At 43.2% G+C, this 12,799-nt stretch overlaps 1 protein-coding gene across 2 annotated transcripts in view; it reads right to left on the bottom strand.

Moving 5' to 3' along the window:
• DUSP22 (dual specificity phosphatase 22) overlaps positions 1–10,965 on the bottom strand; it is a 62,870-nt gene extending 51,905 nt beyond the window's left edge. The window contains exons 1-2 of one of the 2 annotated variants that reach the window (XM_034762227.1): positions 10,597–10,965; positions 3,676–3,709 (exon numbers count right to left, since the gene is read on the bottom strand). In XM_034762227.1, the coding sequence (XP_034618118.1) occupies positions 3,676–3,709; positions 10,597–10,617 (55 nt within the window). In that variant the 5' untranslated portion in view covers positions 10,618–10,965. Of the gene's footprint in view, positions 1–3,675; positions 3,710–8,481; positions 8,512–10,596 lie in introns of those variants that run through there. The other variant, XM_034762228.1, reaches the window with a different exon arrangement.
• Positions 10,966–12,799: the final 1,834 nt, after the last annotated feature.

Genomic DNA, 12,799 nt, shown 5'->3' on the forward strand with positions numbered 1-12,799 from the left:
TTGAAGAGGGCTTCTTCCCACCTTCAGCCCCTCCACCTCTACATCTCTTACCAAGTTACCAGTCCCATGGAGTTTAGACAGGGCAAGGCCTTGCTCCTGAACAAAAGGAAACCCAGAAGATAATCAATCTGTAAGATTAATTTTCTCCTGGATTTTAAAGGTGAACTCTTCCTCAGTATTTTGTAAGAAAGGCAGCAGTTCTGCTTGAACTGCCGAGTTCTCTGGATGCACATTCTCCTAAACACTTTGTACCTTAGGAATGTAATTCAGTTTTAATTTTTAGCTAAGGTCCCAATTCAAGAAATCCATCTCTCTTCAGAAAAGTATTGCAAGTACATGCTTAAAGTCCTATGGACTTTAATGTTTTCCTGAATCAGTACTATACAAAGCTTTCCATTCCCAAGGATTCCAAGATGCTATAAAAACACTCTGACTCTGCCTGAAGCAATCTGTCTAAAGATAGAGCAGTGGCCTGCAAGTCAGGACTCCTAAGTTCTATCCCCATCCATATCACTGACTTGCTCTACAACCATTTCATAAACTGTGCCTCAGTTTACCCGTAAGTTAAACGTGACTGATTCTATTTACCTTATATAGACAATTGGAGGCTTAACTTCAGAACAGCAATTCAGGAGCCCTGAAAGACAGGTTCTACATAACTACAAAGTAGGAGTGCTAGTATGGTGAAAGATTCCATGGTCAGAACATTCATTGTCCCTTCCAAACAATGGAACTTCCAGAAGCACAGCACCCTCTAACATCATGCTGGGGTATTGCATCAGTTTTGATGAGAATGCAGGGAACCACCTGCTTGAATCACTCATACCACTTCCCATAGCATCTACTAACCTAGCACAGCACTATTCAACTTGTGAAAGGTGATAAAAATCACAGTTCAAGGGGAGTCTGTTGTATCACACATTTTTTATACTCAAAGGAATCACTTGCAAAACCCAAGCTTTCTAGCATGAGACACCATAGAAGGACCCAATTGTCAGAAAGCACTGAGCACCAACTTTCTCAATATGGGTGTCAAGTCCAGCACCCAAATCACTACTCACTATTCAAAATCTTGTCCTGTCTTTCATACGTTGCATGTGATGTAAATCAGAACATTTGCAAAAGAACTCAGTAATCAAATTCCTCTAGGAATGTTTATAGTGGCAAGCTTATATTTGTCTTGTTTCAGCAGCACTGTATTACTTTGCAATGTTAGCGGTCACTGTTGCTATTAGCATTATTAGACGGTTGAGAAAGTTTTTTAGAAATTCAAAGATTATTAACTATATTAATTAAAGTGCTGTTCTATGCACAAAGTAAATGAGGTAATATATTTTATTGGACCAACTTCTGTTAGTGAAAGAGACAAGCTTTTGAGCATACATAGAGCTTTTCTATAGGTCTGGCAAAGGTACAGTGTCCGAAGAACTCTGTGTGGCTTGAAAGCTTGTCTCTTTCACCAACAAAAAAGTTGGCCCAATACAAGATATTACTTTCCCACCTTGTCTCTTTAACAGCAATTGTCTCTCTTCTGCTCCAGAGATGTAACTAACTCAGAGATCAATTATCTACTGACATGACCTCACAATGGTGGAGAGTATTGATTAAATACTATGTGAGCAAAGGCCATTTAAAAAAAAACACCTTTATTTTTATTAACAAACAAACAGCGATAATCGCTGAAGCACAGACATTCATATTGACACCAGCCCTTCCCCCTCCCTCCAGATATGAAATAGCTGACACACTTCAGCTTCATTTATTTTTAACTGGATCCCAATACTACACAGTCACCCCACCTTCATTAACACCATGTTTTTATCATGCTAAAAGTTATCTGACATACCATTTATAGACCATTTGCAAGGCCCGTAGCTGAATGGTTACAGCATGACAAGCCAGAAGGGTTCTAGGATCTAATCTGGGCTGAGGTGCTGACTCACTCTGCAACCTTGGCCTACTCCCCTTCATCTTGCCTTGCCTCAGTCACTCAGTGGGTGAAAACAGTACCACACTGAGAAACAGATGCTGGGTCTGAGTTTCACTCTCTTGGGAGTATTATCAAAAGTTTTGCCACCACGGCTGGCATGACGATAGGGCCAGTTTCACTGTCACACACCGTGCGCTATGGGCAACTCCGGGGCCCCTCCCCCACACACTGCACTTTGAAAAACTGAAGCACTCTCACATGAAATGCAAGATATCGTCCATCCCTCTCCCGTCCTCTCCCACTTTGTCTCATTCAGCAGTGAGGCCAAGATTTGCTGTCACAAGCAGAAGGCACTGTCTCAACTCAGAAGATGCACTGTCTCTGGGTTTTCTCCCTCTCCCCCTCCTTATTTTCTCCTCCCAATCCCCCACCTGCCCCTTCTGATTTCTATATCTTCTTTGTTTCCAGTCCCTGTATCCCATCACAAACTTATCATTACCTGCACACTCGTCTCCGTCCCCTCCAACCCTCATCCACACCGTTGACACAAACTTCCCTCCACCCCACACAGCCCAGCACCATCTTCATGTTTGCCACCTGGCGTAGGAGTGCCCCTCAAACTCATCCTGCGCCTCTGGGTTCGTTCCAAAGATGTTCCACACAGAAAGGGGAGCAAAGTAACTATCAGGATGCTAAAGTGGACCCTGCAATCCCATCCCCCTGTCAACAAGGGATGGCAGGATCAGATACAGACAAGACAAACAAACAGTGCCACTATCCTGTTGTAGGTTCATGCTACCAAATACTTCACAGGAGCGAGTGGGGTGGGGGAGCAGGGAGGAGAAGAGAAATATTGGTGCAGCACCACCTAAATATGAAATAAAAGGAACAGACCTTGTCCAGTCATGTGAGCAGACCAAATATATGGAGGCATGGGCAGTCGCCACTCAGCAACATGCCTGCTGCTCACAACTAAGCGTAGCTCTAGGTAGATGATGTTGCCAGTTATTTATTGGTCGTATTGCAATAGCACCTAGAGACCCCAAGCTGGGATCGTGGCTCCTCTGTGCTAGGTGCTGTACACATGTAATGAACAGATGGTCCCCGTCCCAAATACTTAACAAGAAGTAATCACAATCAGTGGGAGCTGCTGGGTGCCCAGTACTTCTCAGCCTTAGCTTTCTTACAGATAAGGCTCTAAAAGTGCTAGGTTAAAAATCAAATGGAAAATAAAAACCACACACAGAGAAGGAGAGGGAGAACAGGTCTGAATCTACAATATGGACATTGCATCCTGATACTCAGGCATCAAACTCTGTATCTGTCAGTTTCACAAGCATTTATAATAGGGCTCCTGAACGGTTCTGATCTATAACCACAATAATGAGAGCAATGAATTGGAGGCAAATTAAGCCATTAATAATGAGGAGGGCTTACAAAAATGGCCTGGCTCACAGGCCAGTCTGCAAAGTGCAGAACCAATCTACAACAGAGGCCAACATTTGGGAATTCTAGGTGAAGCATGCTCCCAGGAGAGTGTGTGCATTTTTAACCAGTTGTGCAGTGCAGTGTACAGATGAGAGAAAACATTCTCTTTTTAGTGCTAGCAGGTAGATTCAGAAATTAAGCAAAATGGGGATAAAGAACTTGCACAGATTTTAGCAAATACTGTAGGGCTATGTATGACCCAACACTTTTTCAGACTTTTAAGTAATCCTAAATTGTAACCATAAAACTAATCTTACCTTTAAAGTTGCCAAGGAACAAGCCAGGCAGAATCTGTGAGAAAGAAATATAGTATCAAATATAGAGGTCTTGTGGTAGCACAGTTCGACAATGTTCGATTTGCATACAGGATGGAACATATTTCTGTCGCAGACTATTGTCTAATAGAATCTAAAGATGCTGGCAGCATTATATATTTCTCCTTGCAACTTTCCCATCCTATAATGCTTCAGACATACTGCACTTTGAAATGTTTCCAACATAACTAGGGGTTGATGGTAATATTTGACGGTTATACACCATTTTCCACCAAGGATCTCAAAAATAGGCCTTGTAAAACCCTTGTTGTAATGTATTATCCTTATTGAATCAATGGGGAAACAAACACAAAAAAGGTTAAGTGACTTGCCTAAGGACACAGAACAAGTCAGAGAAGGGACTGGAAAATAAAATCCAACAGATCTCGTAGCTCTTGAAGCGGAGGAAGGCAAGTCAGACTACTGTCACCCTAGATTGCAGTAGGGTACTCTTTCATTGATTCTCATTCAGTTCATAAGTGCTGTTTGCAGTGATTTCTTATCATTAAGTCACTCAGTTGCACTTCCGCACTCCCCTCCCCTGAACTATGTGCTCCCCTGCAGCGCTCCCATCAACTCTTGCTGTTCTCAGTTACATTACTTTCTTTAATGTAAGAGTTTCAAGGTCCGCTTCAGGGCCAGCTCTGTGCAGTCTGAGTACATGTGGTTAACATTGTGATGTTACCCATTCCCACCCTTTCATAAACCTCCTCTGAACTGAAGCCAAAACACAAAAGAGCATATATGAAAAAAAGGAACACACCACAACTCAAAAGTAAAACTTTTGTTCTCTCCCACTACATGACAGACACCTGGACATCTATGACCAACATCTAATTCCTCTGAAGAAGCTAAAACACATGATCCATTTTCCTTAACACGCATGCAAAGCATACCACCATCAATGACATGTCAACACCGACTTCCTAATGCCTTAGCAACGCCCTAATGTCATCACAACTGCATCAACAATCTCTCTAGCACTGCTATTTAAAGGAAAAACTCCACCCATTTTGCTCAGTCCAGCAATCCGGAAGTTCTAAAAGGTATGAAGCACTTTCGCCAGGGATTGGCATTTGAGCCCTTTCTTCACAACAACCATCTTGTTGAAAAGTGACATGATTTGTGTCACGGAGTGTAGCAGCCCAGCATATGGGACTGTAAATTAGTTTCCAGCATGCTTTAGAATACTGGTTCCGCAAACAAAAACAATCTTTAACGCTTACTAGGCCATTGTCAATCAGGCCAGAAAACAGAAAAACCACATTCAGGCCAACATTATTTCACGTGAACCTCCCTCCCCCTACATCTTTAACTGATATTTCCTCTCCATGTCAGGTCACATCATATCTAACCCTAGGGTTCAATCTTGTTAACGGCTCTAGAAGGCCGTGTTGCCTGGACCCAAAGAACCTTTGCAATTCCCTCAACCATGTACAGAGATGAACAACACTCATCCATTTTGTTTTTATTTTTGCTTTTGCCATACTGGGATCTGAAGGAATGTGAAACTTAAAGAGAAAGTCAAGGGTTGCAAAATCACATGAACCAAAGCTGACAATGTTTGACAAAAACCTATGCAAACAAAGACCTGCAAGTTTAACACAGCTAATGCGGGCTCACTATTTATCTCCTTTTGAGTTTTATTAACTAACATCCTTTACAAAGAGTGCAGAGTCTGACCCATCTAAAAAGTCATTACTTCAAGAGTGCATGTAATTTGGTCTCCTGAGTACGGACCACTTTGAGGACCCATCCCTGAAACCTTTCACTCTCTCTCAAACATGCTTGCGGGGGCGGGGGGTACACCACTCATGGTACTCTTTAAAAAAAATAAATAAATATGTGGTTGTGTCTCTGACTCAGCTTGAGTCTCTCCAAGTTAAACAGATGTGGGCCATTGCCTCTGTTTGAGAGTGAGGGTGGGGAGACAGCACATTAGCAGCTTCTCTCAGGAGTATTGTACCTGTGGCATGAGTGAAGGGCCAGCAACTGCTGGCATAGTATGCTCCCAAACAGATCACAATGGCACAAAATTTGACAACCCAACCCAGCCAACTATCTCAGTCTGAGCTTAAATTTCCAAATACACCTCTACCCCGATATAATCCAACCTGATATAACATGAATTCAGATATAACACGCTAAAGCAGTGCTCTGGGAAGGGGGGGGGGGGCTGCGCACTCCGGCGGATCAAAGCAAGTTCAATATAACGCGGTTTCACCTATAATGCGGTAAAATTTTTTGGCTCCCGAGGACAGGATTATATCGGGGTAGAGGTGTACAAATGCAATATTCCATATGTGTAGCAGTGAACTCAAATATCACAGTAACACTGTATGATGCTATAATATTTTAGACTGTACTGCAGCATTTATATACCAAGCGTATATTCCCAAAAGAGGATTCGAGTTTATATTCTAGTCATTATGGTTTCTAATGGTGGTAAAGAGAAAATGCCAAGACTGGGTAGAGGGACAGACTGGAGGAGGGATAAAAAGGAAGATGCTCTTTAAATATGATGTCCTCAGTGAAGGTGGAAAAAACCAGAAGTGTGTATTTGTGCATTATGAAACTAATAAAGGAAATTAAAATGACTTGCAAGGAAGAGGCTGTCTCAGGAATCATTCTAAAAGAATGAAACCTTACCAAGGGGGAAAGCTACCTGGAAAAAAGTGACTCTTCCTAAAGTGCTTACTAATGTTTCAGCACTATGCTATGGTTGGGAACTGTCAGCTCTGTCATCTCACACTGACTTCAGCAAGTGCAATTTCAGACTACGGAGAAGGGAGGATTAGAACCACATGAAGAGTGATGGATGGGTGTTTATGTGTGAGAGAAGAGTGGGAATGTGGGCGGGGGGGAGAAGGGTGGCTATATCATGAACTTTTCAACCACTGCTTTGTGAATAAAACGAGAACTCTTCATATGAGCTGAAATACAATATGAAGCAAATGCTATTTAGTAAATACAACCATGGACAAGATCTTTACTTTGCCACTAATCACCAAGAACATCTAAGTCAGTCATTGATTCTTAATTGCATTAATGGGAAAGTCAAAAGAATAAATATTGTGATGGCAGAGCCCTTCTAAGACAGAGCTACTGATACTTATCAACATCCTAGTAATTCTTTAGATACATAAATCTTTTAAGTGGATGTCTGAATGCCCCATTATTTTCTAAATAGACACATACTCTCAGACTATATTAACATAACTTACTGCATAAAGTTGTTTTGACTAATATCTATTAAGTAATCCATGGAAATTCACTGCAGTTTAATGGGTTTTGTGCAGAGATTATGAGAAGATAACGTGATGCAAGGCAAGAACAAGAGGATTAGCCTATTTCACTAAGCCTCACAGGAAAGTCACATAGGTTGATGGACCAGATCTTCACCTGATGCAAATTGACATAGGTCAATTGATTTCCCTGGAACTATTTACATCAGCTGTAACTCTCTAGATCGATTTATATTTCTTATAAATTATCCTCTTTATTAAATGCAATTTATATAGGGCACTTATATTCATGTGCTTAATGATCTTGTAATAACAATTAAACACTAATAAATCCCAGTTGCCATTTTAACAATGCCACTAAAAGAACCTTCCCCCATGAAATACTGAGACTTAGGGTACATCTACACTACAGCGGGGAGTCGATTTAAGATACGCAAATTCAGCTACGTGAATAGCGTAGCTGAATTCGACGTATTACAGCCGACTTACCCCGTTGTGAGGACGGCGGCAAAATCGACTTCTGCCGCTTTTTGTCGGCGGCGCTTACTACCACCTCCGCTGGTGGAGTTAGAGCGCCGATTCGGGGATCGATTGTCGCGTCCTGACGGGACGTGATAAATCGATCCCCGAGAGGTCGATTTCTACCCGCCGATTCAGGCGGGTAGTATAGACCAGGCTTTACACCATCCCTTCAAGAAAGCCTGAGTGAATAAAAAGATGTTGCAACATACAGTTAATTGATCTACAGGGTATCAGACAAGGGAGTGAATCCCAGTGGAAGGCTCTTCGCTGAGTATGCCTTTCATTAAGAATACCTTGCTCTCAGATAAATACATCTAAGTTATATCCGTTCGAGCGTTATCTCCCATCTGATCTCAGCTGCCAAACTTCAAAATGAAGAAGAGGGGGTTTCTAAAGTCCTGCATGAGTTTGAAACACAGAAATCAACATGAACCTTGAACTAAAACCAAATTCAGAGATAAAGCATAAGGAGTTAGATTAAGAAAAGGAAAATGTAGACTATTAAGAAAAACTCTAGCAATCAGATCAGTTGGACTGCAGAATAGTCTTCCCACGGAAATGGTGGAAAGCCCATCACTGGAACCATTTCTGACTGGAGTAGGAAAGATCTCTAGAAACTACTGTGATGGAAGATAGGCTAAGTGAAGAAAAAGATCTGCAGGATTTTAGCCCTCAACTGAAGAGGTTAAAGACAGAAAGCACTGAAAATTAATTGCAGTTAAGTGGTGAATTTGCAGTCAGAGAGGGCTTGCTAGCCAGCCATTTCCCCATAGTTGTGTTGAATGGGAATAATATTATGAACAAATGCTTTCAATTTACTTTGGAAGAATCCGGTGGATGACTAGGTGCCGGGCTTGAGAACAACAAACACAGCTGTTTTTGCTAAAATGGGTAGCACAAGGTGTAACAGACAAAAAGTGTCCCAGTCCTCTGCAAGCCTTTCTATAAGCCCCAAAACCAATATAAAATCAGGTACACTTACTACTATGAAGTCCATGTATACCACATTTCTAATTAAACAAAAAACATAGGAACCCCACTGCACTCATGACAGGAGCACACAACAGTGACAAGGGCTCAAGAACCAACAGCAGCTGTAGCAGTCTCTGGAGCTTTTCCATTCCTGGACCATTAGGAGCAACAATTAATCCTCTCTTGGCTTCAGTACAAAGAGATTCTCCTAATTGAAATAATCCACTAGCTGATGAGCTGCTCAAGTCATGTCCCTCTGCAGTCTCCATCATATATGGCTACACTGCAAGAAGCACTCAAATTACCAACTAATGTCACTGGTACGGAGAGGCATTGATGACTCAGGGGGGGCACATGCATCCAACAATCAGCTTTGATGATTCCAAGCCTCTCTTAATCCCTTGTGTTACTGCTGGCTCACAAGACTGACAGAAAAGGCAATATGCTTGGTGCCACATTCTAATGATTCTAAGAATAAAACCAGCACCCAAATTCTTCAAAAATGACTCTGGATTTTGGGCACCTCCATTTTTGGGTACCCAATTTGAGATATATTAAAATGGATCTGCTTTTCAAAAAGTGCTGACCACCCACCATCTGCAAAAGCAAAGTAATTAGAAGGTTATGTCCTAAATAGCCCAAATAAGGCAGAGGGAAATCCATAATTGATTTTAAATTGACCACACTTCCCCAAAATCTCAGATAAGGCAGGTATGTGTTGTTATTCCCATTTTGCAAACAGGAAAACAAATGTGGAGAGGTTAAAGCTCTGATCCTGCATCCACTAACATCAATGGGCCCAGGATCAGGTCCTCAGCGATTTGCCCAAGACCTCACAGCAAGTCAGTATCAGAGCCAGGAAATCCTGGCTCCCAGCCTCATGTTCAGTCACATGGCCCTGAAGTGCTGGACAGAGATACATAAAAAGTGGGATCCTTGACACCCCCAATAGTAAGTCTGAGGCAAAAGAAAAACCAGGAGTGTGTTAAATCTTCTCCCTATAGTAATCAGTAAACAATCAGTCTCCATATGTTAGTTTGAAAATCTAATTAACTTGCATTAAACAAGTGTCTGAACACAAAAAGAGCTGATGCTGGAAGAGAAAAGAAAGAGACATCCAGATTCCTCTATGCTGAATGGTATCAGCTAGGAAAATCCTGATAGTTATAGAAATTCAAATATTTCTTAAAGGATACACCCAAAAACCCACTTAAGAAAACAAATAATACAGCAAAAGAGCCAAGAACCACAACAATCACGATAAAGGTTTTTGACTTGGCTTCTTCAAGGCATGTGGTATAACACAACATGTCCTGAGACTGACTCAAGGGGAGGTGAGGGAGAAAGGTAACTGTGAAACTGTTAGATGCCTAGGAGACTGCGAAACATAAAGAACGCCATTTATTTTCCTCCAGTAGCTTCCAACAAGTCTGACATCTTGATCTTCCTACCGCTCTGCGTGATGGATGGTTTTAAAGGGGGTGCCCACTGCCCAGAATACTTCTTGAACATCTAGGTAGCTGTAAGGACTCTGGCTGCCTGAGACATTTCCGTCTTCTCGTGCAAAACCGAGAAACACACACACACATACAACAAGGAAACGACAACCGAGAAATATACATATACGCCCTGAATACTAGTCATGTGGGCAGCAGTCTTATAAAGGCGCGTGAGGGCTCAGGGATCGGGAGTAGAATTATCTAGCTCTCCCACTTTGCTAAACTAGTCTAAAGCAAATGTATTTTGCAGGGCGAGGAAGGGAGAAAGATCTACTTAGTACCAGCTAAAACCAAATCATCGTGCATGCATGGCAGCTGCAGATTGCTAACCAGGAAACGCACCCCCAGGGGGAATTTCAGCCATCATCTCCTTCCCTTCCCCAAAAGCCAAAATTAAAGTTAGGCAGAAAAAACTCATTTGACCTCATCTGTCCATAAACTCCTGTAGCAACGGCTCTTTACCCCTCATTGTACAAGGATGTTTACTACAAAACAAAGCAGGGAGGGGGAGGGCAGGCTTGTGGGGCGGCGGTGGATTTATCTATACAGCAGCTTTTCGATCCTGAGGAGCCCTGCACACCCCGACGCACATGCACACAAAGAATAACAATAAGCAGCAGCATTACCTTGTTCATCCCATTCCCCATGGCTCTAAGCGGACTGAACTTTAGTACCACGGGAGAACGCTTGGCAGCAGGCTAAGCTTGCTTGCACGCTGCAGATCAATGTGCATGGGAAAGTGTTTGCCCTGTGATGAGAGTGTGTATGGGGTAAGGGGTTTACTCTCAATTCTTAGCTGGAGCGCGCAGGATCATCTCTGCCCCCAGCGTGGCTAGGCTTTTCTCCTAGATGCCTTGTGAGCAGAGGAGGTTTTCCGCTCGGCTGCCCCTAGACCTCGCTGCATGGGAGAACAGCTGAACTAGTCACCAGGGCTCCATTGCCAGGAACCACCTCTCGGCTCTCGCCCTTCTGTTTGCAGGGCTCGCCACCCCCACGTGTGAATAGAACCAAACGCCTAGGAAGCTCCCCCCTCCCGCTCGCAGGCTGCCCTGGGGCTTGTAGTTCCGCCGCTGCCGGCTCCCCCCGCCGAGACCCGCCTGAGAAAACTACAGGTCCCGCCGTGCAAAGCGACCCCAGCCCTCCTCCGCCTGTAGCACACGCGGAGAGAGACTAGGGTGCGTCCTGCCCACTCTCATTCCTGGAAGGGTGAGTAAGCGGCGGCGGCTGGGGCTACGGGTGTGTGGGATGAGGCGGGAGGTTGTTTGGTTTCTCAGCAGCCAGGGCCAAAATAACACAAGTTGCCACATTGAAATAATCAAACCTATTTCTTGCCATTTATGCAAATCAGGCTTGGTTTTAAAAAAAGAAAAACAGGAAAAAAAAAAACCCTTCTATTCAGGGCCTTGTGCCAGGAAACCGCTGCTGACAGCTTTATGCTGATCTGTACAGTGGTTTCCAAGGACTAGGGTCTCTGTAAGCCCCCTATGCCCCCCACATCCCGGCTTTTCCAAGATCTGCCTGTATTCCCAGTAGGGTTGTAATGTAGACACTACCGCAACGGAAGGGGTTCTTCTGTTGCGGTAGTAAATCCACATCTCAGAGAGGTGGTGGCTAGGTTGACGCAAGCTTGGGGCTGCTTAAGTGTCACGCACAGTGTGAAATTGTTCACAGCCCTGAGCCGTGCTGTGAGGTCAACCTATTTTTGTAGCGTAGACCAGGCCTTAGGACATATCTACGCTCCAAAGTTAAGCTGACTTAAGTTACCTCAACAATCATAAGTCGCTTTAATTACATGCATTGTGCATGCCCACACAACGTTCCTCGTGGCAGACCGTGTCCTCAGGTGCTCTTGCATTGTGGGTACCTATTCCCCTCTGCAACTCACCACCCTCTGCTGCTGGGAGCTCTGAGAACAGATCGCAGGGCATCATGGGGGGGAGGAGTGCTCTCCATCCCAAGATGCAGTTCTTTCCCTCCCATCATTCCATGGGCTTCCGACTTCATTTCACACCATTTTTGAATAGCCCCTGTAAACTGTGCACCCACTGACTCTGCCTGAAAGCATGGATCCTGAACTGCTGACAACAAGCTCCCTAGTTGTTTAATACGTGCACAATTAAAGGGGAGATGAAAATTAAATGGAGGCAATGGCTGGTATAGCTAAGGTCTTAGAGTTTGATCCTGCTCCTGTTGAAGTCAAAACCAGAAGTTCCATTGACTTCAATGGTAACAGAATTAAGCCCTTAGTCTGATAAACTGGCACAGTTGTTTGGAAAGTTTGAGAATAACTGCTTTAATATAGTCATGACAACTGTCTAAATGCCCTACGGTGTTATTCCTTATGTCGTTTTCTGATGACAGCAGTTCTGTTGAAGGAGAAGAGCATAAATTGGTCTCTGTGCAGTACTTAGTACCTCACTCCTCCCCACCCTTGTGCCTAAATAATACCAAAGAGCTACTTAACCAATGGAGAATAGGAACTGTCTTGAATATTTCATTGGCAATGCTCCCCCAAATGTATTTTATTACACTATTTTTGTGAAATGTAGGCTCAAAAGAAATTAATTGCCGTTTGCTATAATATTACCTCTCCTGGAATTCTGCACCACTGCACAATGGAGAATTTGCACAGAATTAATGTTCCCCACAAAATTTTATATTTTCATGCAGAATTTGTGACTTCCACCAAAATGTTTTTTTTCTGGTTTTGCATTTCAAATGTATTAGTTACATATACACGTAATGTCTTTGCACACACATGAGCACTACTGCTGTGTGAGCAGCAAGGTTCAAAGTAAAAACCTTATGTATTCCCTGCCAGCCTGAACC

The sequence above is a fragment of the Trachemys scripta genome, chromosome 2, assembly GCF_013100865.1.
Source record: "Trachemys scripta elegans isolate TJP31775 chromosome 2, CAS_Tse_1.0, whole genome shotgun sequence".
In the NCBI taxonomy this organism is placed as follows: Eukaryota; Metazoa; Chordata; order Testudines; family Emydidae; genus Trachemys; species Trachemys scripta.